Below are 27,528 nucleotides of genomic sequence, written 5' to 3'. Positions count from 1 at the left end.
TTCTCTTTTTTTATAAAATTAATATTAAATAGGCCTAATATATTATCAGTTTATATTCTGATAATCCTAAATTAGTTACCTTTATACTCCGTAATTAATAAGCACGGGTCGTACGTAGAAGTGACTATTAATAATTAATTAATATAAAAATTATAATAAGTAGTTTATTAATAAGTACCCGATTCTGCGAGCCTATATAGTAGCTTAAGTACTTTAATAATCGTACTTTCTAAGTACTTACTAGCTATTTCCTTTAGTAAATAGGCTAGGATTTTCTTTATAAGCCCTGTAACTAATTAAATATAGGCCTAGGTAATATTACAGCTCTAAATCTCGTATCCCTTCTTTTATAATAATATTATTAATATTATTATTAATCGTTAGCTATAGCACTATATAGTAAGTAATTATATAAGTAGCGTTACTTTTTTAATATCGCCGTACTTCTAAATTATATATTTAAACTTCTCGTACGGCTAGGGTATTCTTTTCTTTTTAATCTTACGAACTATTTATAATTTAAATATATAGAGGTTTATATATATTTTTAAGTCGTATAGGATAAATTAATAGACCCCTCGATTATAAAGAGTATTTATTTTAATAAGATCTAATCCCTTATACGGCTTTTTAATAGTTATAATTACGCCTTTTTTACGTAGTTTAACTACTAGCTCGAAATCGGCTTTCTCTTTTACTATATAAAAAGTATTAATTACCTCGTTATTAATAATAAATTACTACGTTAGGGCTTATTATTATAGTCTTCTACGACGTCTTACTAGTAGTATTAGTACCCTTTTAGTAATTTCCTCTTCTTTATTATTTATTAATATTATTACGACGATTTTGTTAAGGATAATTTCTTATACCTCTACCGCGGGTTATATAGTTTCCCCTAGCTCTTCTTCTTTTTATAAGTTAGAAATTACCTCGTTAAGATTTATATAGTACGGTCTAACTATTATAATTAATATTTCGAATAGCTAGTTACGATCTTTCGTAACTATATAAGAGCGCTTATTAACAAAAATTAACTTATATAGCCTAGCCTATTATTAAGTAATTTCGCGCTATACTTATATATCTAAATTTAGTAATATATCTAAATTATCCCCTATATTAGGCCTATTGCGCATAGTAATTACCTCGTTAACTTACGTTTTTATACTTACCTCGCGCAGTACTTATATTACTTTTTTAATTACTTAGGCTTATTAGCTTATGCTTAGTAATAGTAGCGAGGCTAAGGTTATTCTTAAACATGCTCTAAGTATTAATAATATTAATATAAGTCCGTTAGGCCCTATAATATCGTTATAATATTTAAGTACTATCTAGAGGTATTCGTTATTAATAGAATCCGGATTTTCCTTTTTAATAATTCTAAACGCCCTTTTTAATTACTAATATACCCTCTCTACTTTTTTAATATTATAATACGCTTTAATAAGTACGACTTTTAGTTATATACCGTAGGCCGTCGTATTATCCCTAAATTTTACTAACTTAAAGCTAGTATTAGCGTCGGTTCTAATACTATCTAGTAGTCCTTAATATATATCGATCTAGCTTTTTTATAGGGCTACTTATACTATCTTTACTTATAGATCTTAAAAAAATTACCCTATTTAAAAAGATATAGTTATATCGATTATATATAGTACTAGCCGACTATTTAAGTAGAAAATATCAACGACGATTTTTTGATTAAAATTCAGCTTATTACGTAATTTAAACTTAAATCTATATAAGCTCTACGTATTTATTTAGTATTAGTAATATACTTTCGTTAACTACTCTAGCGCCCCTATTTTAATATTATTATTACTTAATTACTTTAAGAGGTTATATAGCCTTATAACTAACGGGTACCCGAATCTCTAGTATAGTTTTCTAAGCTCACTTTTCGTTAGGTAATTAATTAACTTCGTATTATTAATAAGCTTTATAAACGTATACCCCTATTATTATTTGACTATTTTAAAGTACTTACCGCTAGAAATTCTATTCCTTATATTATTAAATATAATACTTAGTCGGTCTATATTTTTTAAATATAAGAGAAATAGGGTATTAACGAGTAAAATATAAAAAGTTATCGTTTTAAAATATATCTCTACTTTTATTATACCTAGGGTAACGATTTTTTTACTTAAGCTAAAACTAATTTTTATAATACTTACCGTTAACGTATTAAACGTTACTAATACGATCTTTTATAGTACTTAGAATTACCCTTTTTTTCTAATTAATTATTACGATACTTTAATATTTAGAATAATCCTATAGAAATCGTTTAGGCTATACCTTTCGCTCGTATAAAATACTTATATAAGCTTAGTATTCGAAAGATCTAAGTAATATAAAAAGGACCCCTCTAGCTACCCCTAGATTTATTTAATATTATATTCCTTTTTTTTTAATATTAAGAGAGATAGCGTCTTCTCCTTAATTATTAAGAGAATAGGCTTCGGCCCTATTAAATTCGCCCTTTTAGCCGCCTTCGTATTCGTTATCTAAGGGACCTTCCTTTACTATTTATAAATAAAAGCCTACTTATTAAGAGCTTTTACTACTCTCTATTTATTTAGCTTTATATATTCTCTAGAGGCTAACGGGGCGAAAAAAGAGTAGTTAATATCGTTAATTTCGTTATAATTTAATTTATTAATATAGGGGGTAAGATCTTTTTTATTTTCCGAATTTTTTATAAGGGGTATATATTTTAAGCCGCTACTTTAGCTACTATTACTAAGTTCTATACCCCTAGATTTACTTTTATATATAATAAAGAATTAGTTAAATTAACGAGGGCTAGTTTTATTATTTATTACCCTCGATTCTTTATATTATTCGTACGATTTAGCACGCTCTTCCTCGGAGTAGTTACTTAACTAATATTTATCCTTTTTATAAATATAATATTACCTCTTCTATTACCCTGCCCGTAAGTTAAATCTCTACTTATTTAACGAATTTAGGCCTCTTTATTAGCAATTACCGTATTTAGCCTCTTTTTTTTTTTTATTATACGTTCGATTAACTTAATATTATTAGTAAGGGCCGTCGTATATTTAGAAATAAGTTTAGTACGGTATTCTCGTTTTAATATTAAAGCTAGATCTTAGCCTCGAGTAGAGCGTTTCGTAGTCTTTGGGTACTTAGTATAAGGTTATTTTTATTTTTAATATATACTAAACTATAATATAAAAATATCTAACTTTTTACTTATTTATCCCCTTATTTAACTAGGTTTTCGCTAGCTTATTAATTCGATTAATAAGCTCTTTAAGGATCTCTACTTACGATTTACTTTTTATTATCTTAGTTATAAATACGAAAAAAATCGCTCGTAACTTAGATAGGAGCTCTAAGTTCTTATTATAAGTCTCGAAGTAGCTTCGGATTACGTTAATTATATTAAAAAAGTCGTTTTAATCAAAATTACGCACCGCTTCGTAATAATAATTAGAGGCTTTGCTTATGAGTACGATATTAATTACTAAATAGTACTAGTATTCCCTAATTCCGACTTTTTCGTAATAATTATAAAATATTATTAGGGTTTTTTATAAGACCTTATATTTCCCCCTAGAGTATAATTTCTCTTTTAAGAAGATCTTTTTAAGGTTTATAAATTGCCTCGTATTTATTATTAGATTTTTAGTATTTATATATAATCCCTGCGTCGTTACGTATTATTAATAACTTTAAGTCGTTTACCTCTTTTTTTATTAACCGATCGGTACCGAATTTCATATTAATAATAGTAATAAGTTATAAATTAAAATAGGTAGAATTATTAATTATCGTACTTTTAGTACTATATTTTACCCCGGTATATCCTTTTATAATAATAGATTTCTATTAGTAATTATAAAAAGGAAATCTAGGTCGTTTACCCTTTTTTTAAATTCGTTAAAGTAATTATACGCTCTATTAACCTATACCTAGTTCTATAGTACGAATTCCTCCTTTATAATTATCGTTATTAGTATTTTATATAGCTCTCGTAATTATAATTACGCTAGTAATACCCCTTACTCGTAAAAGAATTTATTAATTACTTTTATAATTCTTAAGCTTACGCTTACGAACTATTTATTTAGTTAGTAACTAAGGTCGTTTATAATCTCGTAAAATAAGGGTTACCCCTATAGCCCCTTTTTTTATAAACCTTAGTTAAATAGATTAATACTATGTTAATTTACTTACTATTAGGCTAATTCACAATTTTATATATCTACGTCCCCTAATAGTCCGGGTTAATATTTACCTATTTATAAAGGATTAGGATTCTATCTAGGATCGGGTTTTGTCCTCTTCTTTTTTACTCTAACTTATTAAAAGTTATATTCTAACTTATACCCGTATTAGTAATTACTAGCATATTTAATTTTAATAAGGATATATTTAATCCGCGCGTTAATTATAATAAATCCGTACTTTTACTACTTAACGAATTTATTAAGGTCTAAGAGATTCTTATTTTCTTTTACTATCTCGCTATTACTCTCGTTTCTACCCTTTTTAGTAATTACTATTACCCTTTTAAATCACTAGCTATTATACTTACTAAAATCCTTTTTTTTATTTAATATAAAAAGGTAGGTTTCAGTAGTTCCTTTTTATAATAGTAGCGGTAGACGTTTATATTATTATAAGAAGATATAGTAATTAGTCTCGAGATCTTTATTAATTACTAATTTCTACTATCCTATATATTTTTAGCCTCTTAAGCCTCGTACTCTCTATAATTTCTAAATAGCTTTTTTCTTTAACTTACCTCTTTTAAAGTAATATTTTATAAAAATAGTTAAAAATAGACGCTATATAGCTTATAAAGGAGTTATATAAGCTATTAAAAACCGTATAGGCCGTTAAGTATAGTTAACGAAGTTAAGCCCTCCTTTTTATAAAATCGTAGATTTTAAGGACTTATTAAAAATACTTATTTATTACTTATACGCAGTAGGGTTAGATACCTTAGAGATCTTATTTTTTATAGCCTCTTAATACTTTATTTTATATTTTTTAAATAGTCTTTTTTATAGCTTAATTATAGTTAGGTAATTACTACTTATTAGCGATCCTTTTTATTATTTAGTTAATTTTTTAAAATTAGTAATCTCGCGCTAAGAGCTAGTATAAAAAGAAGCCCTTTAGTAGCCCTCTAGAGGATTTTTTTTCCTCCCTTTAAATCCTCGTCTTTTTAGCCTTTTCTTAAGCTAATAGTAATTCTAACGAGAGGTTATAGGACTATTTTAAAATAGCCGCCTTTTTTTTAAATTAATCTTTAAGATCCGTAATATTCTTAACTCGATATTATTAAAACCTTTAAATCCCCTTCTCCCTTATTAAACCGTCCTTTATATTATATTCTTAAGTAATACTTAGGGGGTAGTTAAGGGAGTTATAAAGAGGTTATTTAAATCGCGGGCTTAAGGTTATACTTATAAAATCCTCGTAATAATAGACTTTTTTATATACTATAGATCTCTTAGTTTAATAGCTTTTATAAAATTACTTTTATTATTAAATAAGAATATTTATATTTAAAAATCCCCTTTTTTAATCGCACAGTACTCTTTTATACTATATTATTAAGCTCGTTCGTTATACTAATTAATTAAGTAAATAGTTATTACGTAAGTAAAAAAAATTTTTAATTTAACTAGTTAATTTCTAATTACGGGCCGGCTATAAAAAAGTTATTTAGTAAAAAAGCTACTTAGGGTAATAGTAAAAGGCTAGTTATTTAAGTAGTTTTATTAATTAACGTATTTTAACGTAATAAACGTCGACCTCTCGTAGGTAATAAAGGGCTACGATTACTTAATTCCGTACGGTATTTAAGAATTACCTCCTTTTTTATCTACTTTTATAAAGTTAATTAGTACGAATTTCTTATCCTATACGGTATTAAGAGGTCGTCTTTTTTATATAATAAGATACCTTACTAATTCATAATAATAGAATTTAATTACTAATTAGTATTAATATCTTTATTATAAAGTAGTTAGTTCGAACTATAGTTAACGAAGAGATTAATTAAACTATATAAATATTTACGTAGTAGGTATAAAAAGGAGGTTCTAACCGTAGGTTAGGCTGGCTATAATAATCGTAAATAGGGCCCCTAATTAGCCCCTGCGCAGTCGGCTATATGCCGCGGTTGAATTAGACTTTTAATCCGATAGTTATACTTAATATAATTGTGTGCTGTTGCGGAATTAAAGCATTATCGCCAACGCCAACATGACATGGAATTATCAAATTTAATTAACGCAGATCACTTCATATTTAACGTAAATCTAAGGCGGTGGTTCAGTGATGTACTCTCTTCTTCCGCACGCATGAGGTATTTTTGGATTAGAAGTCCAATTCGACCTCGACGTAAGGGTGCCCGCGCAGGGGCCAATTACGGCCCCTACTTACGATTACCGCGGCCTGCCCAACCTACGGTTGAAACCTACTTTTTACACCTACGCAGAAGATCATATAGTCCAATTGACCTCTTCGTCAACACACGGTTCGAACCAATTGACCTACGATACGGATACCATTAGGTATCTCTCATGGGGACATTGTATAACGAGGGTTCAGTAAGGTAGACTGCAGAGTGTCTTATGCACGTGTCCAATTATAAACTTGACATTCAAGCTTGAGTAGAGGCAACAACTAACATAACATCGCCATCTGTTGCGTCTGAAGTCCTAGATTCCAGCTGCACCCGCGGAGCATCCAACCATCGTTCTGCCAATGGCTTGCCAGCACCAGGCCAACCCTTGTTTGCCGAGGCAGACAGCGCAAAGACAGACTCGACTAGGACCATTTCATATCCGGCATCTAGGCCACCGGCAGTAGCATGAGAAATGACCGGTATTAAGGTCCTAGAGCAGGCCAAGTTTGTGTTCGAATCAGGCTTCAGTGGAAAACTTTCTGATATCGTCTGGTGACTGCTCGGTGACTGTGAAACCACGCCGCTGGCGCCTGCGGAGGACATGATTAAAGTGGAAAGCTCTTTCTGTAAAACGCCTTCGGCAGAGCCCAAGATGGCGTCTTTCGGAACCTCGGAGATGACAGGTAGAGGCAACCCGTCAGTCTGGCCGCCCTTTTTGCGGCCAGAGATCGCGAAGCCGCCCTCGATTGTGTGTAAAGTCTTGAGCTTCTCGTGCACTTTGATCTTGTGGACTCGAATATGCCAGTCCGGCCATCGATCAGACGGTGGGATCAGCGTGGTGTCTATACTCACGGCTCTGTCGCCCCATGGATACCACTTGGCACTCGCAGCTTGTACTTCCTGCGTACTCGAAGCTGTCTTGATAAACGCAGTTGAGAAGCGCACTGGTTCAGACTTCCACTTCACTGCCCATGTCTCTCCGCCATCGCGACTCAAAGCAAGGGCGTTGTCTGGAGCAATCTGCTGGATTAACGGCCCCGTCGGTACGGAGAACGTGAAAGCGGAGGAGTACGCAAACTTGCAGTACTTAGCCTGGTTAGCCTTCATAGGCCACGCTACGAACTGTCCTGGCGAAAGGAGAAAGTGATGGTTGCTTCCAGGATGGTTGCACACAATCTGCTGAGGGGCTGGGACGAGCGCAACTGAGTCTGTTGAGGAAAGAGAGGGGTATGGCTCTTCATCTGCAGTCCAGAAGTCATCGTCTTCCGCAAGACCAACCGCAATGAGGGTCTTCAAACACCAGTACGGAGATTGGGGTGAGTTGTAGTCTTCGCAAAGATACATGTTTCTAAGCTGAGAATGAGCAAATATTCGTTTGAGGTGGCCGCGGACGGGCTGGGATGTAGGAGCACTTACGGATATAACCATCCAATGTTCATGGTACCATCGGAATAGAAGACATCATTAGAGTTGTTTGCCCACCATCTGAGATGTCTTAGTAGGAAGCCTTTGATGGCCCCGGGGGTGTGAAGAGGCTTTGGCATGTTGGGTACTTGTGCCAGAGCTAGAGCAGCGAAATACCCTCCGCAGGCGAAGCGATAAGTTAAAGACCGGCCGAAAGGTATAGCAGAACCTAAAAGGTCTTAGCACATTGCATGGGTGGAGTGAAATCACCAGAAAGATCTCACCTTCAGCGTCAAAGTAACGCCAGAAAGTGGCACCAAAGTCTCTTGCTCTCTGGCGGTACTTCTCTGCTCGTTCGGGATCGATATCCGCAGCAAATCGAGAGTAGAGCAGCTGACTGAATTGAATCGCAAAGCTACCAGAGTAGTAGTCGGCCTGTCTTCCGATTCCAATCGCATCGCGTCTGCCAGTCTTCTCAAACTGCTCGAACTCATCCTGGGCCTGCTCTGGTGTTTGCCAAGGACCGTCTGCCGACCAACCATCAAATCGGTAGAAAGTGTCCAGGAGCGCCAAGTCTGAGTTTATCTCGTCGCGAACACTGTCATATGCCACCCCACATACTTTGAACAGAGCCAAGTTCGCAAAGACTCTGAACCAACGCCAGTTGTTCTTTGGCATCTCCATTCCATTCAAAGACCGGAGCCAGTTGGTGATGTTTTGTTTCGACTTTTCACTCAACGGCTTAAAGATACGATCAGGCGCGGAAAGGAGGGCAAATGCTACAATTTCGGCCTCTACCATGCGCTGATCGGGGCCGAGAATTGGTCCCCAGTACTCAGGGTGCTCGGGATCGGTTCCTGTGACGAAGCCGTCGATCCATGGCTGGACTGCTTCGGTGATTGCAGCGGACAGTGATGAATCTGAAGTGGCATCAGCTCCAAGGAGCAATGCACCTACAGCCCATAGCGGCCGAGCAAAACCTTCTAGTTGGGCAGCTGTCTCATCAAAGTGCGTTGCCGAAGTCACCGGAATTCGGATCCGGCCCTTGGACGGAGAGAAGTGGGGTAAGAGGGGCCGGAGCAGCGCGAGGGTAGCTTGGACCAAGTCCGCCCTGGTTCGGAGAGGGTTGTTGGAGAATCCTGACAGGGGTGGCATTGTGAGAGATGTTCGCGAACACACAAAATGGCTTGTGCGGAATGGAAGTGCTCGGGTTATGTCTCGACACCCATCGGCTGGTCTTATTTCATCTTGCGATGAATTCGAAGGCTATTGGTTCCACTGTGGCTTCCCCAGATGCGTCGGACACCGGGGTATCTGTCGGCCAGCCTGCCGGCGTGCGTTTGATGCGTTAGCCAGAGAAGGCCGAGTCAAGATGTCGTGACCACGACACGGCAATCCTTTGGATAGTGTCATCAGACAAAAATTAAATCACGAATGAGCCAGTCAGTGTAGTCTCTGATGGCCTTTGTCTTGCCTTTCCTGCGAGCTACTGCAACATTTTGCATGATGTGGTTTCCTTCATCTTGAGAGAGCCAATGTCAAAACCGCGATTGGTAATAGTGAGCCTCTGTTCAAGATCGACAGAAAGCGTCGAGTGCGTTCTTTCTCCCTCCTAATGTGTTTGGAAAAGTTTGCTATTGATGCGGTCGCTTGAAAATAGTGAGTGCTTTGAGGACTTCTATCCTCTTCACTCTTCTTTGGAACGCAGTCAAGCTCCGAAGCGATAAGTTCAGGCAGATACAGAACACTCTGCCTTTAGTATAATGATGATTTGAGATCCTCGCTCGATAGTTCGTCCCTCTGAGGACTTAATGGCCGCAATCACATTAGTCAGATTGATGACTCCCTCTTATGACGGGAGCCATCGGCACCTGAACATTTCTTGCAGCTCTTCGGAGGTTTGTGCATGTAACATGCTGCAGGTACCCGAAACTCTAGCGCTCGAGGGGCATATTTTGCTGGGTTTCTTCAATCATTGGCCCTGAAATCGTGTATGCTATCCACCATGTATGTTCAAACTACCTTATTGGGGGTGAGACTATTCAACATGGGTTCTGGTACATGAGAAGAGGAGCTGGGCCCATGCATTTAAGGTTGCTCACAAGAACAACATCATCTGCACGATGAGTTCACTGGTCTTTTGTTTGACAAGTTGTTCACATTGAGCTTTATGTATGGATGAGAAGCATAGAGTTGGGCAGACACAAGCGCAACGAATCGAGCTCAACAACTGGCGAGAAGTAATCATCATAATCACTTCATCGCCGGTACGGAATTAGTGTGATTCGCGGACCAAGATGAGCAGCATCCTGTAGGTGATATTTGAGCAATGGTTGATATGAAAGATTGAGTACCTAACTGATGACGTACGCTATCTTCAGGACCACGTTAGCAAACACGTCAGCCCGTAAAGTTTCAGCTCTTGTTCCGTGAGCCAAAGAAATGCGAACACAACTAAGCCCTGGAGATTTTCGAATGCCTCCCAACGCTCAAACAAATCCTCTCAACTCTCGCTTTTCTTCATCGACCAAACCTCTCTTTACTCAGCTGTGACGAGATTGAAGTCGAGCCGAAATCATCCTTGCCCATTGTTCTTCATATGCTAAGTTAACTGCTTATGTTTAGACCAGTGGCCGCCGACTAGCCTTTGTGTGGTGCCGGGCATCGGCTCAAAGGAGCCCGCAAGCGCTAACGAAACGCTCTCCAGTTTCTCCGCACCAACCTCGTTCCATCAAACCGCCCACTTCGTGTTCCTCACTTGCTCATCCCTGTCACAATATCCCCAGAGTGCGGGGGAAACTTCCCGCCTCGTCTCTGCTCGTCCGCTTATGGGAAGGTGAGTTGTTATGGTCAGCGGAGGACTGAGTTCAAGGGCCAGAAAAGCTTAGTGTAAAGAATCGATGCCGTTGCCCCAAAACCCTCGGTCAAATCGAACCGAGAGCACCCCGGACGGTTCCCCTCTCCACAGCCACCCCCAATTTTCCCACCTCATAAACACAGGAATCCTCTTTTGATCCCCTCTTGCATCGTCGCGTCGCACGATTCCATGGCCGACGATTGCCACGTAACCGACGTTGAGAGGAGCCACACGCAGAAACGCCCGCGCCGCTCGCACAAACGCCCTTGTCTGCGGCGTTCATCGGGTCTTTGACTCTCGGTCTCCCGCCGATCGGACCGGGCTCTCTCCGGGGCGCCGCCACCACCGCTGCCGTGAGCCTGCTGTTGGGCGCCGATCGCTCAGGCCGATATGGATCTGACCGCACCGGCGCCGGCTTCGGGTTCGCAGCCCCCTGATGGCTCTGATGGCGACATCCCATCTTGTCAGGGCTGTCGGCGCCGCAAGCTCCGGTGTTCCCGCGACCAGCCGATATGTTCTCACTGCAAACGGTTGGGTAAGTTTCCTGGATGCCGCATTCAAGTCGAATATGGATCTAGAAAGGCATACTGACCGAACAGACTCGCCATGTGTGTACGATTTGAAGAAGAATAAGCCGGGTGTCAAACCCGGAGCGGTTGAGAGCCTGAATCGCCGAGTGGGTAAGTCTCACCCGAATCGGAAACCCTGCCAGTCGAGTCAAACATTGACTGTTATGAAGAGGTTTTGGAAAATGCTCTATTACAAAAGTCCAGTGACGGTTCTTACCCGACCTCAAATGGCAACGGCAACACAGAGTCGCACAGCGCGCCGGCCGAGTCCCAGAACGTGGTCGGAATACTCTCTTTGCTGGCGCGTGAGCTACACAAGCTCAATTCGAAGACCAAAACTGGCTCTCAAGCCGGCACACCTGAAGGGGCAGCTGAGCATGCCGTGTTCTCTCCAACAACGTCCAGCTCTTCCAGGCGAAACACCATCGACGGAGTCGAAATTGTCTCACATCCTCACAACCAACCAAGAAAGCGTCGGAGGGTCGATAGCTGCGGCAATCCCAACATCGATCTGGCCTTCCCCTTGGAAGACCTGGAGAACATCACAACAAGCCTGCCACCACCAGAACTTTTGGAAGACATCATCAATATCCATTTCAACATCATCCAGCCCTGGATTCCAATCCTTCACGAGACGCAGTTTCGTAGGCGGGTGCACGACCCGGAACAGCTGCCCCGCTTGGTTGTCGTTCTCCATGCCATGGTAGTGGCAGCTCTTCGATTCGTTGACAACTCAGAAATCCGACTCTCGGCGCTTGAAGTTGAACGACGGACATCGCGGTCAAGAAACATCGTCATACTTAACGCAATGGATCACCTTTCGGTCGAGAATCTGCAAGCGCTGGTTATTCTAGCCTTCAACGATGTGAGTGCTTCCCAAAACACCTCGTCGAGGTGATCTCAATCAACATTACTAACATGGCCAAGATCGGAAACGGAGATGCGTCAAAGGCTTGGTCAATAGTTGGATCTCTCACAAGAACTGTCGAATACCTCCAAATGAGTATCGAAGCCGATCACCAAGACAAAGAACCTCTTCTGAAGCCGTTACCGTCAATACCGCCACCCCAGAACTGGACCGAAGAAGAAGAACGGCGGCGAGTCTTTTGGAACATCTTCAACCTCGATAGGTGAGCCAGACTGATTCAGAACTTCTGTTGCTGTGTTACTGAACCCACCTTTCCAGATTTTGCTCCGTCACAACAGGGTAAGGCCTTGCATAAGTGCATGTAGAGCTGAGAGGCAGAATAATCGAACTGACTTCCGTAGATGGAATACCAGTTTAACGTCTGATGATGTCTATCGTAGACTTCCAGCCGACGGTGGTCTTTGGCACAAGGAAGAGTCAGTGATTACTCCCTTCTTCGGTATCTGGGATCGGTCAGCCGCCAAGATGGGCAACTCCATTGCCTTCTTACCGGCGCACTATCCTAGTCCGGAGCAGACGGCCGACGCACCGCCGCAAACCCCCATCACCGCTCACCCTCGCAAAGGTCCCAATACGGTCGACATGACCACAGTCGGGGCGTTTGCATATTGCATAGAAGCGACTGAGTCTCTTAGTAGAGTCACCACGTACTTTCTTCAACAGAAGATCAACTTCCTGGATAGACAGGAAGTCAGCAGCTGGCTTACTCGGTTCAAGGAGTTAGATCTGCGTCTAGTGCAGTACGTTTGAAGCCGCGCCTTCGAGATTTCATGATGCTGACAAGACTCTAGCTGGAAAATGTTTCTGCCTCAGAAGTGGAAAGACTCCAACATCTCTCGCCAACCCGCTCTCATTAACATGGACCCTAATCTCACGCTCGCACACATCACCCACAACACCTCAATGATTCTTCTCCACCAACGTATAGCTTATCCAGAGCCTCGTTGGTCTAACATAGTGAAGCTTCCTAGATTCTGTAGCGCCGAGACGTGCCAAGAAGCCGCGGTCGAGACTACAACAATTACTGAGAAGTACTTGAAGTACACCCCCGAGAACAGTCCCGCTACCAGTCAATTCGCCTTTTGCGTCTTCATCAGCGCCAGAGTACTCCTCGGTAAGTGAATGTGAACCTGTAACACGATTATGCCCTAACGCCCCCCAGTCCATTGGCGGTACTACGACGCTGAGCTTGCCCCGGAATTCTGGACTCTGGTTGAGAGCATGGAGGAGATTGCCAAGCGCTGGGTCGGGCCCATCCTCAAAGAAAAACACGCCCAGTGTCTCGCTGGCAAATACGCCGCGCAGCTCCGCGACCTTCATCGCAAGTGTCAAGCAGACCCCCAGTTCACAGTTGATGTTTTGGGTTACTCCAGCGGCGTTGGTGGTCAGGGATGCAGTCCTGCTGCCCAGACGCCAGCTTTCGGCCACCAGCAGGGCAATGCCTTGTTTGCACAAAGCTCCAACAGGATGGCGCCGCCCGTCTCAAGTCCATTGGCACCGAACCAGACGATAGGATTATCGCAACCTCGGCCACCGCCCATCTTCCCAAATCAGCAGCCGCAGGGCCAGATGAGGCAGGGCTCGATGATGGGTTCCATGGGATCTCCCATGCCGATGACTGGGTTTACCCCGAGAGACTCGGGTGCGCCTGATGAGCTTTCTGCCATCTCGCACATGCTGATGGATCAAAGATTCATGGAGATGGACAGGATCATCAGTTTTGATGACATGATGTTCACAGCACAAACGGCGAACAATGGCAATGCGTCCATGCCAGTCAATGGCTGGGGTCCTGTTGATAATACACAGCTGGATTGAACAAGTGTTGAGAGAGTTTCCATGAGAAAAACGATTTCATATTCTATTCGTGATACCCTCATTTAGCCCGTACATACACAAAGCACTATGAATTACACCAGTCCCATCTTCAGCAGTCTGTTGCCGAATTCAATCAAGTAGTAGTCACCGTAAACCAAGCCATGATCCCAGTATCTCTTGTGGTCCCGTGTGTTGTGGTTTGCCGTAGCGTTCTTCAAGATAGCGTCAAATGTCTTGCCCTCCTCGACGTCTGCGGTCGAGATCTCGCCATTGCTGAAGACGAACTTAGCCTTCTCCATCGCCAGCGAGAAGTCGAGGGTATCCTTCACGATTGTAATGGCCATATCCAGGTATCTCGCGCTCTCCTTCGCCAGACCCTGTCCCGCCAAGGCCTGGGATAGAACCAGCATACCGTTGGCGGCAATGATACCTGCGGATGAGTCTCTCAGAGGGAATTCCTCGTTCTCGATCGGCGCGTCAAAGTCCCAGAGCGGGACGTATCGGCCCTTCGTTCTGTTCTCGCCCTCCACGGGGAACTCGACAGACTTTGGTGACGTCTCTAGCCGCATGAAGAAGTATTCTGCGAGGCCGCGGGACACTTCCAAGAACTCCTCGTCACCGGTCCAAAGGAACGTCTGAGCGTAGCCAAGAATACCCCAAGCTTGGCCTCTCGCCCACGTCGACTCGGCGGCGTATCCCTGGCCCGTTCTTCGCTCCTTGATCTCACCGTCCTTGGGATTAAAGTTGACGACGTGAACATTGCTGTACATCTTCTCTTTGATGATACCTCTGGAATCCTTTTCAACGCGGAGATTCGACTTGATCAACGTCTTGGCGTGTCTTGTTGCGGCATCCCATAGCTCTTGCTCGCCGGTGTGAGATGCAGCGTAGTAGAGCAGGTCTAGGTTACACATCGAGTCGATGATAACGAGGAAGTCGTCTGTCAAACTCGTAATAGTGACACCATGCTGGGTCAGCGCGTCCCATGACCGAATGGCTCCGACAGTTGAGTTGTACCGTGTGTAGAGAGCCTTGGCCGCGGTCACGATGGAGTCCAAAGCCTGCTTGTCTTGGGCAACCTCCCACCTTACTCTCATTGACGGCTGGATCATGAATGACATGTCGTGGGTGTCCGTGCGCTTGGCTGTGGTGTGGAGGGGTTCTGACCATGAGGCACCGAGCGACCATAGCTTTGACAGCAAAGCCGCCTTGTTTTGCCCACCGGGCATGGTGTGAGGGAACTTGACTAGTCTCTCAATGAGGGAGTAGATGTTGCCTGGGAAGAAACCACACGTCCAGAAATCGGCCTCTCGCAAGATGTACTTGCCGGCTTCCGGGCCCGTCTGGAGGACGTACTCTGGGTATGCCAAAGGAGGATCCTGTACGTTGTGAGAAACTGACATCTTGGGGTGAGAGCATTACAACTTACATTGTTCACAAGCGCATCTGTGGCTGTTCGGAAGATTTTGGCAGTGACGTTCTCCTCGAACAAGCCCCCGACTTGTTCTCTAATGGGCTTTGATTGTGCCATCTTCCGCCTCAAGGTGGTGACAGACCTGCCTCCTGATTCTGAGATGCTAGTGTCGCTATCAGCATTGAGCTCGGTGGTGCTGTCAGACTCGGCATAGGTCACGTCCTTCGGGGATGAGACGTCATCCACTGGGATGGAGGTGTGTCCACTGAGATGCGCCATGTTGACAGAGATGATTCAAAATATTCTACTGTAATAGAGACAAAAGCATTGAAACATTCACTTACGAATTGGGTGACCCTGGAACACTCGGGACTAGAGTCTTATAAGGGCGCGAGTGCGTGTTAGATCAGCGTGAAAGTAAGCCGGAACTCTGTGTTGACGCCGGATGAAGGAAGCACGGTATCTTCGGCCTGTCGCTCGGGACAAGACGTTGTATTCTTCGTAGCGGACTTGCGGCAAGATCCAAGATTGAGGCGTTCGGTCGAAGCGTCGGGGAACCAAAGTCTGGTTGGAGCGGTAATCGGGTGGTGGTGCAGTCTCTACGCGGAGGATTTGTCGTCCGGACGATTGCCCGATGCCCGGAGTCGAGATCTTGACAGCTGTGATTCTTCCGACTTGGCCTTTTGGAGTCTAACTCTATTGCGAAGATATTGTTATCACGTTCTCGAGCTTATAAAACCCGTCGCCCTCCTTGATGTTGTGAGTTTGGCGATGCAGGTTAATGATCCTGATCTTAGGTGAAACTGTATTCGACTAGACACAGCCGCCCACCGGTCGGCGTGTAACTTCCCCGCTGTGCTGCACGACCATCCATCCGTACGACTTCAAATAATTGGAATTATTTTCACCATCTGGAGTCTCAGAGCTTGAAGGCCAAGCTTTCTGCAGTTTCATTTGGGTTACTGTCTCTCTCGCAGTTCGTCTGGGATGCAATTGGTGCTCGCGAGCAGGGTTCACTGATTGTCGGACTGTCGGTGTTGTCCCCGCGAAGCTCCTGTCTCCAAGCCGCAAACACCGGCACTTTCATTGGCATGATTGATTGATTGACATGACTGAAAACACGACAACCAAGCTGTCGGTACAACTTCCTATGGACTGCATATACGGATAGCCTCCGCGGTGAATCGAGAGTCCAGGGACGCAGCAACGGTTTGACTCAAGTAGGTGCAGAATTCCAAGAGCTAGAGAGATAGCAACACCGAGGCGCGACGGCAACTCCGGGTGCTGTCAGCAAACCTGGAAACCAGGCATTGGAACAGTTCAGGCCAGTTGCGCGGCTAGATAACAGCACATGGGACATATTGTTGTCCTGGATATTCTCGTTATCTACCCAAACAAGTCCGAACAGCCGGCAACGGCAATGTTACCCGACAACGTGGTTCATCTGATGGTCCATTCGTACTGGACCCCTGTGACGTGAGCAACAGTTCGGCTTGGCGGCTCAGTGGGAGTCTGGAGATCTCCACGTCCTCCACGCCATGCTGTAGGGCTGAGCAGCTCATTCAGCTTGACGCAACGCTCGGAAAAGATACCAAACGTCGCGATGTCTTCGCACGCACCGCGCTGTTATCAGGCTTGTCCGGAAAACCCCCACAGGCTGACGAAAAGTTTATCATTTAGCTCATTTCAATAATCCCGCTCATCGTCACGAATGTTACCCCAACCAGCTAGAAGAGATTAGTTGACCCCACAAAGTGGATGTTGCACGACGTCGCGGACGCCGCCGCCAACACCCGCGTAAACCTCTCTCACCTTGGCAAAGCCCAGTATCTACCAGACTGAGGTTCTCAGCACCGGTAAGCGAGTAGGAAGAACCATGATTAGCTAAAATGAGGTAAAGCGAGAAGTTGGCAGAGTGAGGCCCCTCTACAATCGCCGCCGACTTGTTTATAACGCGGCAGCGGCCCGGCCGCCGTGGGAAATGAATGGCCTCCTCCGTTCCCCCAGCTCTCGGCCCGTTCTTCACTGCCGGCAATCATACCTTCACATTGGTCTTTTCTGGCTAGCTGCAGCTCTATTCAGTTACTAGCTCCATCTCCAGTACCGTCAACATGAAGACCTCTATGGACCTCATCGTTGCCTCGCTCGGGCTGGCCATCGCCCGTGGCGTCGCGAATGCCGCCCCGTCGGTCTACGCCTCCAACCACACTGCCGGCCCCGAGTTGAAGCACTGGCCGGCCGAGGCGGCCAAGGCTCTCAACACCATGATCGCGGCCAACGCCAACCAGAGCCAATACGCCGTCTTCGACATGGACAACACCAGCTACCGCTTCGATCTCGAGGAATCGCTGCTGCCGTATCTCGAGAGCATCGGTGTCCTTACCCGTGACACCATGGACCCCACCCTGAAGCTCATTCCATTCAAGGACACGGCAAACCACACCGAGACGTTGTACAGCTACTACCTCCGCCTGTGCGACATTGACGACATTATTTGCTACCCATGGGCAGCTCAGATCTGGAGCGGTATTCCTTTGAGGGAGCTCAAGGAGCACGTAGACGATCTCATGGCTCTCAACCGTACCATTCCTACCACTTACTACGAGGGCGACATTATCACCCCCACCGAGGTCAGCCCTCCCAAGATCTTCACCGGCCAGGTTGAGCTCTACAACAAGTTGATGGCCAACGGCATTGATGTCTACGTTATCACCGCCGCTGCTGAAGAGCTGGTCCGTATGGTCGCTGCCGACCCCAAGTACGGCTACAACGTCAAGCCTGAGAACGTCATCGGCGTCACCATGCTCATGAAGAACCTGACCTCCGGCGATCTCACCACCAGCCGTAAGCAGATCGAGGACGGCACCTACAACGAGGAGGCCAACCTGGACCTCGTTATCACTCCCTACCTCTATACTCCTGCTACCTGGATGCAGGGCAAGTGGGCGGCTATCCTCACTTACATCAACGAGTGGCAGGGACCTATCTTGGCTGGTGGCGATACCCCCGCTAGCGACGGCCCCATGATCTTCCACGGCGTCAATGTTGCTAAGGGCGGCATTCACCTCTGGATCAACCGCAAGGACAGCGCTATGGCGACCATGAACGAGATGATTGTAAACAACACTGCTGCTCAGAAGGCGAACAACCTTCCCGTCACCGCGGACAAGAACTGGGTTATTGTTACTCCTACGGAGATTCAGTAAATCTAGGAGCAAAAGCTAGACACAGCCGCAAAGGCATAACAGAACTAGATGATCAATGTAATGTTTTATCATGCCAGTTACCGTCAGCCTTCGTCTTTGGTACTTCTAAAGATTGTACACATGTCGAATTCGACCACCAGAACTAATTACCAGCGCAAAAAGATGGCTTGCAGTCTGGGGCCATTGAAGACAACCCCAACCCATAAACTTGATTAAGCACTTGCCCTCACTCATGGCCACCCTCGTTTCTAATACACCACACGGACGGGCATATCACTCTCTGCAACTCGAAGATTAACTTCAAACTGTCCAAAAGAGTCAAATCTGAGACGGCCCAACAATCAAAAGAGGAAGCGCAGTCGCTGAGGGCAAAAATGTGGACGATCTGGGAATCGAACCCAGGACCTACCGCATGCTAAGCGGTCATTATACCACTAAACCAATCGCCCGTCCTCTGATCTAGCCCGGACTTGAACCGGAGACCTTCAGTGTGCCAAGTGAAGCGCAAGATGCGTTCACGATGTTAGACTGACGTGATAATCAACTACACCACCAGACCAAGTGTTTGTTGCAAGGATCAATCGAATAAAGACTTCATTAACCTGCGGGTCTGGGTGTTGTGGGAAAGGCCCAGCCTCTGTGGGGTGGGAAGACTTTTATCCACTCACATTCAACCGAAAGCAGTTAAGCATCGCCTACTTCTCGCCAAAGGGCGGCAGGTCGGCTCTGAATGGGAATAGAGGATCAAGCTGATTCAAGAATGATGCGCAATAGTAAAGTTCATAGCTGTCCGGAGCTAGAAAGCTGTTGGACATTTGAGAAGACTGTCCTTGTTGGCGCTCGGCCCAGTCCAACTTTGCCAAGTCCAGCTGCCATGGGTGACTTGAAAGTGCCTCGGAATTCTCATGGCCCAATCAGTCCACCCAGTTCTTCGCTTTCCATCTTTCCGCCTCCTTCCACAATTTGTTCTAGCTTTAGCTTGCCCGTTCATGGAAGTCATGCCCCTGGAAAGGACCGCAGGCACGGGGTTTGAAGCCTGTAACATACTTCGCAGTATTCTGTGCCGCAAGCTAAACCAAGCAGGCCCACCTTGTTTGCTACATGTTTGCAGGTGAAGATAGCAGCTCAGCAAACCAACCAATGTCACAGGTCCAGAAGGGCGCCTTTGCACGAAAGCATCTTGGCCTGCATGATTTTACATGGTTCTAATCACTGCAGAGGCCAGTCAAATCGCCCCAACGTGACGTTGGTTGTTGGAAGGCGGAAACGTTCTGTTCTCATTCGTCAGCGAGACAGCCATTGTGCCAGGTGATCAAGTGGCACAGTGATGCTGAAGAATCTGGAAGTGTCTGTGTTGGAACTGCCGCTGGCGTTTAATCCGGTTCCTCCGGCGTTCTACTTAGAAGAGGTGGCGGATTTCCCTTATAGTCGTGGTCGTTACCCCCTCATGAATTTGCAAATTGTTGGAAATCAATCTTTCCAGGTGTTGATTTGGTGCAGACTCGCCATGGGGGTCACACTTTTGAACCCCGAAAATGAATTCGATCGAAGGGCCATGGTCATGGCACTAGTCGGAGCTGCAGGGGTTCTCGTAGTCTGCAACGTAAATTCCACTCTGTCTGACAAACGCCAAGTATCCCCAACTCATTGAAGCAGCTGTCGGATTGGAAGTCCAATTCGACCGCGGCGTACGGCCGACTGCGCAGGGGCCAATTGGGGGCCCTATTTACGATTATCGTAGCCAGCCCAACCTACGGTTGGAACCTCCTTTTTACACCTACTACGCAGATATTCATATAGTTCAATTGATCTCTTCGTCAACTACGGTTCGAACTAACTACCCTGTAATAGGGATACCAACAGCAGCTCTTATTGCAGTACCTCAACTCCCCTCTCAAGCATATTCCAGGGCCTTGGCACACACGATGCTCAAGACTGAGCTTGAAGCTTAGCCGGTTGACTGGAACCCGCATGACATACGTACACCAGCTCCACGAAAGGTACGGAAGCATTGTCAGAATCGCACCAAATGAATTATCATGCATCGATATCCAATCAGTTTCCCAAGTCTACAAGGTTGGCGGCGGTTTCGAAAAGGCGCAATGGATTGGCGACTACGCAACGAAGCTTCCAGCCCTATCTCTGTCCATGATTTTGAACAGCGCAGAGGCGAAGCAGCGGCGAAGACTTTTGCATGGCTCCTTCGCCATTACATCCCTACGAAAAAATTGGGAATCGACTATTAGGAGTAAAGTTGAGCTTGCAGTCATGAAGATCAAGACAGAGGCTTTGGCGGGCTCATCAAACTCGCACAAGTGGTGGACGTATATGGCCGCTGATGTCATCAGCCAGCTCTCGTTTGGGCAATCATTGGGGGTGCTGGAATCCGGAAAGGTATGAAAGAATATTTACCTATCCTTAAATCTTACCGAGATACTGACGGACTAATCACATGTATCATGTTGTAGAGTACCATGTACATGCGAGCCATTGAGAATGCTCTGATAGCGGATGTCATCCAATGTGAGATCCCATTCCTCGCCTCTCTATCCCAACTCATACCTCGGTCACTGCTTCAAACATTCTCTCGGCAGCTTGAGCAAGTCAGACTTGGTGGTGCAGATGGCGTAGCGAGTGTCAAACAGCAAGGTCCATCATCAGCCCAAAGTATCTTTACGGAGATGATTGCAGAATGTGATAGTGAAGGTCGGACTTGGTTGACAAAGGAGGCCGTCGGTATGGAAGGTGCAGGTATGATGGTTGCAGGAACAGACACAACCGCTGCCGTTTTGACCTATCTCATCTGGTCGGTGTTGAAACAGCCAGTCCTGCAGGAAAAGCTTGAGAATGAGATTGCACTACTCGGCGATACCTTTGACGATAAACGACTTGAGGCGTGCCCCATACTAGGTGCCGTCATAGAAGAGACCTTGCGCTTATATCCCGCCGTCCTCTCATCTCTACCAAGGCTTATACCAGGAGGGGGGACGACGCTGTCATCGCACTTTGTGCCTGCAGGCACTGTTGTTTACAGCCCAGCCTACAGTCTGCAGCGCGACCCTAAGGTGTTCCCGGATCCTCATCGGTACGATTACCTAGAATATCCATCTGAAAAGGCACTAGCTAACTCGAGACTGTCTAGATTCGATGTTGATAGATACCTTGACCCGACCAAAGTTTCCCTCCAACAAAGGCAAGCATACATCCCGTTAGGAGCTGGGGCCAGAGTCTGTATTGGTCAATATCTGGCAATGATGGAGCTTCGGCTTTCCACTGCCGTATTCTTCAAAAGCTGTCGCGGGGCAAGACTAGGCCCAAACATGCCAGCCGACAGCATGAAAATGAAGGATTACGTCATTCTATCACCGAAGAGGAAGCGATGCGACATCACCTTGATTTAGAGAAGCAAACCCAACGACCGTCGTCGGCTTCTAAGGATATCTCCCAAAGAATTTCTCTTAGAATGATTTCGATGTAAGTTGGGAGAGTTCACAGAGCACTGGCTTTTTGACAATGAAATACCTTAGTACAAATACCGCATACCGGTTAGATTAGTACATTAGCCATATTTGTCTAAGAGAACACCTGCTCATCATTGAAGCATCTTAGAAACTTCCTGTCAATCGGCCACTCGTTCTTTTCAAGAATAAACGCTTCTACCTTACAGACATATTTTAATGGTCGAGGTTGCGACCACGTCCAAAGCCAACTCATTCTAGATTCGCCAAGGTCGCTGGATACAGTCTGCCAAGGAGTATTTTCCCGACCTGCGCTAAGTCAGTCACCTTACCCAGAGATCGATTTCCATGATAACCTAAATGATTTACGGTAAAGCGCCACAATTATGGCCAAAGGTACAGCACCTAACAGATAATGACGTCGTTGAGCCGAAGCCGGCGTCATCGCCTAATAGCTAAGTTTCGAGAGGTTACAAAATCTCGGCATCATCACTAGCACATTCAACACCCTACTAGTATCATTTGCCTTGTTATCAAGCTCTCCTGGGTCTTGGATCCATTTATACTGCATCCACCATCACCTTGGCTACATTGCATGTAGCCGGCGACCCTCTCAAATACCCTTAGAAGATTTGATCTACTGCATCATCATCAATTCATTATTTCAATCCGACGATACGAAAACATGGCTTCCCCAGATGACAACCTAGGATTTAAATATGCGGTCATCACCGGTGGCGGTGGTGGCATCGGCAAGGTGATGGCTCAACACTTCATTTCCAAAGGCAAAAAGGTCATCATCGCTGGACGCACAGAATCGAAACTACAAGAAACAGCAAAAGAGATCGGGGCTGTCGACTATTACGTGCTGGACACGGGCAAGGCTGAACAGATCCCCGATTTTGTCAGACGTGTTACCAAGGAACACCCTGACCTAGACTGCCTCGTCAACAATGCCGGGGTGCAACGTCCTCTGGAGATTCTCAAGGACGACGATTTCCTCTCGAAGGCTGACCAAGAAATCGACATCAACATTCGAGGCCCGATGCATCTGGCTCTAGGCCTGTTACCACACTTTCAGACCAAGGAATCCGCACTCATCATCAACGTGTCGAGTGTACTTGGCTTCGTTCCATTCTCCATCATCAACCCCGTCTACAACGGCACCAAAGCTTGGCTGCACTTTTGGAGCATGAATCTTCGCACACAGCTCAAGAACGGCGGTTCCAAAGTCAGAGTTGTGGAAATTGCGCCACCGACGGTAGCAACTGACCTGCACCGAGAGCGATCGGATCCAGACGACAACAAGAAGGAGAATAACCCGGATGCTCTCACCGTGGATGAATTTATGGAGGAAGTTGGTAGTAAATTGGAGGACGGTGTCGAGACCATCGGGCCGGGGATGGCTGGAGAGGTCATTGGCAGATGGTATGGTGCGTTTGGTGAGCAATACGCAAAGGCGGCTGGGAGCAAATAGTTAGATCATTCCTGAAATTGAGCAGATTTCACATACGTTACCTAGATATTACTTCTCAACCCGAAATGGCATCCCCTATTACTGAGGATATGAACGACTCACTGAAACTTTGCACGGAGGACCTTATGACGGACAATGCGAAACGGTGCCCAGCAAAAGTATCAGGATATTCCGTTATGATACGGGCCAGTCAGTCGCAGGTTTCGTAAGAGCACATCTGATTCGTGAGCTGGCTCAATCACCACGTAGTGCGAGGTAGGATCATTGCGCCAACGACGTATTGCCCGCACACTTCTGAAACCCTCACATCTCATAATGGATCACCAGTGCGCTCCTTGCGCAAGTTTCACAACCGAGGCCTTGGCTGAGCCTGCCAAGCTGACTTCCAAGATCACGGGTCTCCTGAAAAGGCATTCTACCGACACCATGAATCGCACGACGTGTTAACACAGGTCACAAACAACAGCTGCAATTTATGTCAACTCATTCTTGAGTGCTTTATACATAACCCCTGCGATGAAGCATAGCAACCGTGATAACGTCGGTCATCATAGAGACTGACTTGCCATATCACAGAACCATTGTTGAAACGTGTACCAACATTGCATGAATGCCTGAGGGGAGTCTCTCTTTTGTATACAGCACAATGGTACGATTTTCGCTCCGTCACTATACTTGCAGGTAAGGTAATAAGCAAACTGTTGGTATACACGTAGGCAGGTCAGACCTTTTAGTCGCAACTAGGTCAATAGGTCAGTATAGGTCTATTGCGTGTGTATAGGAGGGGAAGATCGTGGGCAGAGCCCGCGGTCCCTCAGTAAGTATAGGTAGGTAGAAGGGTCTGTTTATACGGGCCCAGACTACCTACCTACTACCCCTACTTAACTACCTAATAGGGCCCCTTTTTTACCTCGTAATCTAACATTAGCAGTCTTCTACTTTTATAATAAAAAAGGCTAGAATAGGGGCTAAGTCCCCCGCTAATAAGAACTAATAATAGAATCTATAATTAATCCCCTATTTAGAAGTACCTAAAGCCGTATACTAAAATTTTAGTATAATTTCCGCTATAATTATTTATATAAAAATTTTAATATCCCCTCTTTCCGATTACTTCTTAATCCTCTAAAATATATAATCTATATACCTAAACTCCTCGGAAATTATTAAATTTAATATAGTTAAAAAAGAGCTTTTTATTAGTCTAACTGCGCCCCGAACACGTACGTTTCTCTCTAAGCTAAAGCCTAAAAAGCGTATATATTTATTAAATAACTTATTATTTATAATATATTACTATTTTAATTACGTATTACCTATCCTTCTATTTTAACTATAATAATTCCTTTATTAATAAATCGTTCGAGGGACTTATTTAGTATGCTCTTTATAAACCCATTGGCTAGGTTATTATTGTTATTAATCTAACGGATCTTATAGAGCTCGCGGCGTTTATATAATTACTTAAGTACTATAATATTTATTATAAGGCGCTTTTCTTTTATAATACCTAGCTTAACGAGGTATTTATATAATAAGTATAAATTTATATAAACTATAGTAGGGATCTTTAGAACGTTAAGTTATTTAGTAATAAGGTCTAGGGTAGTTAAAATAGTATAGGTAATATTAATACCTACGACTATTTTATAAACCTCTAATACTAATACGCTCTAAGTAATCTTTTTATTTTTTATAAAGCTATAATAAATAATATTACTATTAATCGTAAAGCTCTCGTTAGTCTATTCTTTATTCGTAAAAATAATAATATAACCTAGTTATAAGGTATAATTAGCGTTATTTATAAATAACCTATTTATAAAAACAAAGAATTTAGCTATAATTGAATTTAATAGTACGAATATAAGCCCTCGGTTTAAGTATCTTATTTATTATTTAATATAACGGTTTAGCGTAGCGTAGTTAATAAACGACGGATTTACTTAGTATTAAGTAGTAAACGACGTATTAAAAGCTATTTTTAGTTAGTAAATTAATATAATATAGGTACCTCGAGCTTATTACTTAATAAATTATTATTTAGTATTTGATATTAAGGGGTTAACTTACTTAAGCTTCTTCCCTTAGTTCTTCTATCTAAGTATTATATTAATATTTTTTAATAAAATAATCCCGCTATTAAAAATAAGTAGCTCGTTAGCTAATAATTATTATTTTAGTTTAGCTAGTAGCTTAGCGCGCTTAAGCTCGGTTTCTTTTTTTTAACTAAAAGTCTTATTTAATAATTTAATAATATTATCGGTTTATATATTAATAATACTAAATAATCCGCTTTCTCCTATCGAGATTAGTAAGTATAGATCGAACGTAAATATTATTATCTAGAGTATTTTTAAATAATACTTATTATATATTACTTATTAATAAGTACTAAATTTTATAAGACCGTATAATAGCTATATAATATATAAAATAGTACCCTTAAGGTATAAATAACGGATCCGAGCTAGTAATTAAGTAAAAACCTTATAATAAAGAGGTTAGCTTAATTATATATATACTTAAGTAATATCTCGTAGCTAAATAACGTAGCCTTCTTAGATTAGGGTCGGGGCTAGGGCGAAGATTAGACGTTAATTAGTTTTTTAAATTATTAATAACTACGTAAGGATCTCCTTTTTCTCTTTATTATTATACCCTTATATAACTAAATAAGACTTTTTAATAAGGTTAAGTCTTAGGTTCTTAATCTCGTTAACGAATCGAGACTTAAATATCTTTATATTTTTATATTTAGGGCTAAGTTAAATAAATTTAATTACCCCTCTCTTTATTAGTTTTAAAAGCTCCTTATTAATAAATTTTATAAAGAGTGTTCCTAGGGTAATAACAATACCCTTATTACGGAGCTTAGTAACTAGCTTAAGATTTATTTCTTTTTTAAATATAAGGTAAGTCGTAGTTATAGAAGTATTACTACGGCCGCGCTATATTAATATTCTTTTAGTCCTTTTACTCCGTAATAAAGGGTCGTTATTAATTATAATAACGATCTTATTAAGGACTTTATTTATAGTAGCGCTATTATTAATTAACTAGTTAATTACGGGGATTAATAAGTAGTTAACGTACTTTATTATTATAGCTAGCGGCTCAGGGTCGACCTCCTCTAAGTACTAAGGTTTAATTATAATAGCTCGGAAGCTTATTAAGCTATAAAGTAATTTTACTACGTAAGTAGTACTATTTATTAAAACGAGCTTAAATAGGCCTTTCTATCCCTTACCTTCTTATTAAACTTTAATATCTAACTATAGTAATAAATTAATAATATAAGAGATATTTAGTCCATTTTAAATAGCTAGTACCTCGCTTACTTACTTACTAATATAAAGTCTACGGACTTCCCTTATTACTTTCTTAACTACTTCTATATGTTAAGTAATATTTAATAACGGTAGAAATTCGTTAAAAGTACGTAGAAAAGCTTTAAAAACGAGGAGTATAGGAACGAGGCTATTTAGGCTAATTATATCGTTAACTACCTTAATTACGGCCTAAAGTATAGCCTCCGCGCTTATTAATAAGTACTTATTTTAAATAATATTATATACCTTTTTAAGTACTGCGTAGTATCTCTTAACCTTATTAACACTATTATAAGTTTTAACGGGTACTTTTTTAACTTTAATAAATATAAATTTAGTAAAAGATTTAAACTTTACGGTACTAAAGTTCTTACTAGTATTTATAATAATTTAGTCTAGCGGACCGAGGTAAACGTCGATTTAATATAGCTAAAGAGCCTCTTATATATACTTCGTAATTATATTTGCGAAAAACCTTACTACTTAGAAAGAAGTAGTAGTATCAACGACGTAAAGTACTAGTTAGTTAGTACCCTTATAATTTATTAAGTATATTACGTTAATTACGACTTTATAATTAAAATCGTAATTATCTCGCAAAGTGAATTTAAATTAGCTAGGGGTAGTAGCGTTAAGTTAGTATTATTAATAGATCTTTA

At 42.9% G+C, this 27,528-nt stretch overlaps 6 protein-coding genes and 2 non-coding genes across 8 annotated transcripts; 3 read left to right on the top strand and 5 right to left on the bottom strand.

Annotated features, from left to right (window-relative positions):
• Positions 1 to 6,661: 6,661 nt before the first annotated feature.
• Positions 6,662 to 8,965, bottom strand: CLUP02_14323 (uncharacterized protein; the record flags this gene model as incomplete). Its single annotated transcript, XM_049293253.1, has 3 exons — positions 6,662 to 7,754; positions 7,823 to 8,039; positions 8,095 to 8,965. 3 exons carry the CDS (start codon positions 8,963 to 8,965, stop codon positions 6,662 to 6,664), a joined length of 2,181 nt encoding a protein of 726 aa, XP_049150399.1.
• A 2,092-nt stretch (positions 8,966 to 11,057) lies between these two features.
• CLUP02_14322 (uncharacterized protein) lies at positions 11,058 to 13,982 on the top strand (the record flags this gene model as incomplete). Its single annotated transcript, XM_049293252.1, has 7 exons — positions 11,058 to 11,202; positions 11,380 to 12,101; positions 12,164 to 12,366; positions 12,423 to 12,443; positions 12,506 to 12,904; positions 12,956 to 13,278; positions 13,327 to 13,982. The coding sequence occupies 7 exons, from the start codon at positions 11,058 to 11,060 to the stop codon at positions 13,980 to 13,982; spliced, it is 2,469 nt and encodes an 822-aa protein (XP_049150398.1).
• Positions 13,983 to 14,074: 92 nt separating this feature from the next.
• On the bottom strand, positions 14,075 to 15,675 carry CLUP02_14321 (unsaturated glucuronyl hydrolase; the record flags this gene model as incomplete). The annotated part of the gene is made up of 2 exons (XM_049293251.1): positions 14,075 to 15,361; positions 15,412 to 15,675. The coding sequence occupies 2 exons, from the start codon at positions 15,673 to 15,675 to the stop codon at positions 14,075 to 14,077; spliced, it is 1,551 nt and encodes a 516-aa protein (XP_049150397.1).
• Positions 15,676 to 15,797: 122 nt separating this feature from the next.
• Positions 15,798 to 16,756, bottom strand: CLUP02_14320 (uncharacterized protein; the record flags this gene model as incomplete). Its single annotated transcript, XM_049293250.1, has 6 exons — positions 15,798 to 15,866; positions 15,907 to 16,047; positions 16,117 to 16,199; positions 16,305 to 16,450; positions 16,505 to 16,671; positions 16,748 to 16,756. 6 exons carry the CDS (start codon positions 16,754 to 16,756, stop codon positions 15,798 to 15,800), a joined length of 615 nt encoding a protein of 204 aa, XP_049150396.1.
• Positions 16,757 to 17,507: 751 nt separating this feature from the next.
• Positions 17,508 to 18,602, top strand: CLUP02_14319 (phosphorylcholine phosphatase; the record flags this gene model as incomplete). Its single annotated transcript, XM_049293249.1, has 1 exon — positions 17,508 to 18,602. One exon carries the CDS (start codon positions 17,508 to 17,510, stop codon positions 18,600 to 18,602), a length of 1,095 nt encoding a protein of 364 aa, XP_049150395.1.
• Positions 18,603 to 18,979: 377 nt separating this feature from the next.
• On the bottom strand, positions 18,980 to 19,051 carry CLUP02_tRNA258. The gene has a single exon. It is a non-coding gene; the product is annotated as a tRNA-Ala (tRNA).
• Positions 19,052 to 19,057: 6 nt separating this feature from the next.
• CLUP02_tRNA257 lies at positions 19,058 to 19,161 on the bottom strand. Its single transcript has one exon. It is a non-coding gene; the product is annotated as a tRNA-Val (tRNA).
• A 948-nt stretch (positions 19,162 to 20,109) lies between these two features.
• On the top strand, positions 20,110 to 23,537 carry CLUP02_14318 (cytochrome P450 3A17; the record flags this gene model as incomplete). The annotated part of the gene is made up of 5 exons (XM_049293248.1): positions 20,110 to 20,187; positions 20,454 to 20,996; positions 21,071 to 21,687; positions 21,745 to 21,751; positions 22,662 to 23,537. The coding sequence occupies 5 exons, from the start codon at positions 20,110 to 20,112 to the stop codon at positions 23,535 to 23,537; spliced, it is 2,121 nt and encodes a 706-aa protein (XP_049150394.1).
• Between the last annotated feature and the right edge of the window lie 3,991 nt (positions 23,538 to 27,528).

The sequence above is a fragment of the Colletotrichum lupini genome, chromosome 7 (genome assembly GCF_023278565.1).
Source record: "Colletotrichum lupini chromosome 7, complete sequence".
Taxonomy (NCBI): domain Eukaryota; kingdom Fungi; phylum Ascomycota; class Sordariomycetes; order Glomerellales; family Glomerellaceae; genus Colletotrichum; species Colletotrichum lupini.
This window is presented reverse-complemented; position numbering and strand designations above follow the sequence as displayed.